This window comes from Ammodytes marinus, assembly GCF_949987685.1.
Source record: "Ammodytes marinus genome assembly, chromosome: 25".
Classification (NCBI taxonomy): Eukaryota; Metazoa; Chordata; class Actinopteri; order Uranoscopiformes; family Ammodytidae; genus Ammodytes; species Ammodytes marinus.
The window spans coordinates 1,988,407-1,992,459 of record NC_137229.1 but is presented as its reverse complement, the minus strand read 5'-3'; the positions used below and the strand labels follow the sequence as shown (position 1 = coordinate 1,992,459).

The window sequence follows — 4,053 nt, the reverse complement described above, 5'->3', positions numbered from 1 at the left end:
CTTGCCCCCGTCCTGCAGCTGGTCCCGCAGCCCGGCCATGCGACTGTAAAGGTAAAACTCGAAAAATTAGAATATCGTGCAAAAGTTCATTTATTTCAGTAATTCAACTTAAAAGGTGAAAATACTATATTATATAGACTCATTACATGCAAAGTGAGATATCTCAAGCCTTTATTTGTTATAATTTTGATGAATATGGCTTACAGCTTATGAAAACCCCAAATTCAAAATCTTCGAACATTTTAATATTACATGAAATCAATAAAGAAGGGATTTAAAATACAGAAATGTCGGCCCTCTATAAAGTATAATCATGCATATGTACTCAGTACTTGGTTTGGGCCCCTTTAGCATGAATTCTTGCCTCAATTCCAATTCATTTTCCGTGATATTAATATGAGTTTCACCTGTAAAGCTGCAGACTGAGTGTGAGCAGGAGGCTACGCACTCTGGTCCAGAGAGACGGCTCTTCATCACTCTCTTCCTCCAACTCTAACTCTGCCACACGCATCTCCCACTCACCACCTGACAGGCACAACAACAGCAATCTTTACTAGTGAATGGTGTGTGTGTGTGTGTGTGTGTGTGTGAGTGTGTGTGTGTGTGTGTGTGGGAGAGAGAGAGGGGGAGAGAGAGAGAGAGAGGGGGAGAGAGAGAGAGGCTACGGACATCTCCCACTCACCACCTGACAGGCACACGACAACAGAAATCACAATCAGAAGTTAAGTTATCTTTATTAGTCAATGGCTACCTTGAAATGTGTCTTTTCTCATCTCCCCTCTCAAGTTCCCTCAATCCAGAGGGGGTCCTCACACAGGGTCAGCCATAGTACAGCGCCCCTGGAGCAGTTTGGGGTTTAGTATCTTGCTCAAGGACACAATGGTAGAGATGGTGGGCACCGTAGATGTAATAGCAGCCACCACTAGTTTTACTACTAACACCCTCCTGTCCGGTGCCGGGGATCCAACCAGTGACTGGGAGGAGGAACCAGAGACCTCATGGTTACTGGGAGGAACCAGAGACCTCATGGTTACTGGGAGGAACCAGAGACCTCATGGTTACTGGGAGGAACCAGAGACCTCATGGTTACTGGGAGGAGGAACCAGAGACGTTATGTTTACTGGGAGGAGGAACCAGAGACGTTATGTTTACTGGGAGGAGGAACCAGAGACCTCATGGTTACTGGGAGGAGGAACCAGAGACCTCATGGTTACTGGGAGGAGGAACCAGAGACCTCATGGTTACTGGGAGGAGGAACCAGAGACGTTATGTTTACTGGGAGGAGGAACCAGAGACCTCATGGTTACTGGGAGGAGGAACCAGAGACCTCATGGTTACTGGGAGGAGGAACCAGAGACCTCATGGTTACTGGGAGGAACCAGAGACCTCGTGGTTACTGGGAGGAGGAACCAGAGACCTCGTGATTACTGGGAGGAACTAGAGACCTCATGGTTACTGGGAGGAGGAACCAGAGACCTCATGGTTACTGGGAGGAACTAGAGACCTCATGGTTACTGGGAGAAGGAACCAGAGACCTCATGGTTACTGGGAGGAACCAGAGACCTCATGGTTACTGGGAGGAACCAGAGACCTCATGGTTACTGGGAGGACTCTACTCTCTTTCCTCTAGAGAGGGAGAGAGAGAAAGAGAGACAAGAAGCTAGAGACACTAAATAATCTCGACTCACGCAGTGCCGGTGGGAGGGGCATGTATTTGGCGAAGGCTTCTTCGAGGCGCGTCACCACGTCATCCAGCCCGATGGTCGCAGCACGTCCCACCTGGTCAGATCAAAACAAAATACGTTTTATTTCTACAGTCCATCAAAGACAAACTCAAAGTGGCTTTATTGTCAATTAAAAATATGTGCCGGACACACACACACACACACACGCACACGCACACGCACACACACACACACACACATAGAAATAACATTTATTTACAGTTGAATGAGTTTTTTCCTGCGTATGTAAGGTTTCCCCAACTGTGTTAATGCATGTTTTTTATTTCCAAAATGATGCGCGCACATTCCGAATTTTCTTTTTTTTTCGCGAACATTCCAAAAAAGTCGCAAAAACTGGAAAAACACAAATAAGTCACACAAAAGTAACCAAAAAAAACGCAATAATGTTGAAAAATACATCAATCTTCCTCTCCTCTTACCGGACTGTCCTGCAGAAGTTTCATCGCAGCCCGAACCGAGTCAACCAAACGCTCCAGCTGATCCAACGCTACGTCCATACCTGGAACACAGTGTCAACACCATCAAGCACTTCTTTTATTAATCTTTTTCAAAGTGCTTTGGTTGGAAATCATCGATAAATTAATAATCCCTACACATGGAGCTCGATTTACAGGTCACACACACACACACACACACACACACACACACACACATACGCACAAACACACACACACACATACGCACAAACACACACACACACAAACACACACACACACACACACACACACACACACACACACACACACACACAGAAAATAAATTACATACAAATGAAAGTAAAAGAAATAAAAATCCTCAGCTTCCATTTGTTTATATCCCGCTATAACTCAAAGGCACTGTTGTTTAAAAAAGTTAAAAAGCGTTTATTGATACGGCTATTGTCTGGCAAAAAGTCTAAAACACACTCCATCTGTCCATACCTCCCGCTACCATCAGCTGCATGTCATCCAGGGTCAGGTAGAAAGCGTCTTTAAGATGGCCGACCACCTGAGGACAAGGACACAATAATATGGTGAACAAGGGGAGACGCAAACATATTTAAGTCGGAAAAATAATTTGAGAAAAATATATGAGAAATATTTTTTATAGGGGAGAACGGGGTAATATGTCACACGGGTTGGTTGTCACAATCGTTATATGTCGGAACCAGAAGGCGCTGTCTGTGAAATTTTGGTATGTAAATATCCAGAATTGGGATCAGAGGTCACCGACATAGTCTTACTTGGAGTTAGACTGCTACATTTGAGGTGAGAGGACTGTTTGTGTTTTTCATGTCAAATTGAAAATATTTAGCTCCTCAGTATTTTTCTTCTACACAATGGGTTTATAACAAAACACTTGTTACCCATGAAAAGTCTGAAGGGTAAACTATAATGTAGATTGTGGTTAGCAAGCTAATTAGTTGTCAGATGGTTGTTGGCCTTGATGCTAGCAAGAAATTCAAGTTGGGGTTGGTCGTCACATTTTTTGGGGGGTTGGTTGTCACATGTTATCCAAAGGCTGCAGCCAGAAAAGGAACCCAATAACGAAAGAAATTGTCAAGTTGTATCCTCACTGACACCCCAGAGAAGGAAAGAATCGAGCAGGAAAAGGCAGCTAGCATGCAAAAGAAAAAAAAGCAACAAAATCAAAACAACCCAGTGCATCCCAAACTAGACCAGCTGCCAAGGCTACAGTAAGAGATAGGAGATATTCATTGATTATGGCAACAAGCGTTCTACAGAATCACTGTCTACATCTTTAATAATTAATAATTCTGTATTGACTTCCATTTCTAAGCAATTTCATAATGTAATGTGTCACAGCCCGGCTCAAGGGAATGACAATGAGGAAACCACACAAGAGATTTAGTTTAACCAAATAATAATTTATTTAAACGTAAGTTACTAAATGGTGCGTGGATGTCAGTAATCAGTAAAGAGTGCTGTGTCTGTGTGAGTGAAGAGTGTAATGTATGTGCAAAGCAAAACTAACTAACTAAGCAAAAGCAAAGCAAAACAAACCAATACATCAAGGAAGGGAGGACCCAAGTGGCTGAGTCCTGCAGCTTATATAGCTGAGGAGATCAGCCAGCATGGGTGTTGGTAATTAGCGATCATCTCCTGGAAGCCTGCCAATCAGGAGGTGCCAGGAGCTGTCACAAATGTTCAAACCTATTGACATTTAAGCTATTGCATATTCATGAAAATGTTAGATATACTAATACACACACACCTATACTTAGCCTAATATATACAGTATACGCACACATACATTCTCTCTCACACACACACACACACACACACACACACACACACACACACACACA

The 4,053-nt window shown here is 43.4% G+C and overlaps 1 protein-coding gene across 1 annotated transcript in view; it reads right to left on the bottom strand.

Annotated features, from left to right (window-relative positions):
- Positions 1 to 403: 403 nt before the first annotated feature.
- LOC307270163 (perilipin-2-like) overlaps positions 404 to 4,053 on the bottom strand; it is a gene marked incomplete at its 3' end in the record, with an annotated part of 9,907 nt that continues 6,257 nt past the window's right edge. The window contains exons 6-9 of the mRNA XM_080053331.1: positions 2,666 to 2,732; positions 2,165 to 2,244; positions 1,689 to 1,779; positions 404 to 525 (exon numbers count right to left, since the gene is read on the bottom strand). Coding sequence (XP_079909457.1) covers positions 404 to 525; positions 1,689 to 1,779; positions 2,165 to 2,244; positions 2,666 to 2,732 — 360 coding nt within the window. The remainder of the gene's footprint in view (positions 526 to 1,688; positions 1,780 to 2,164; positions 2,245 to 2,665; positions 2,733 to 4,053) is intronic.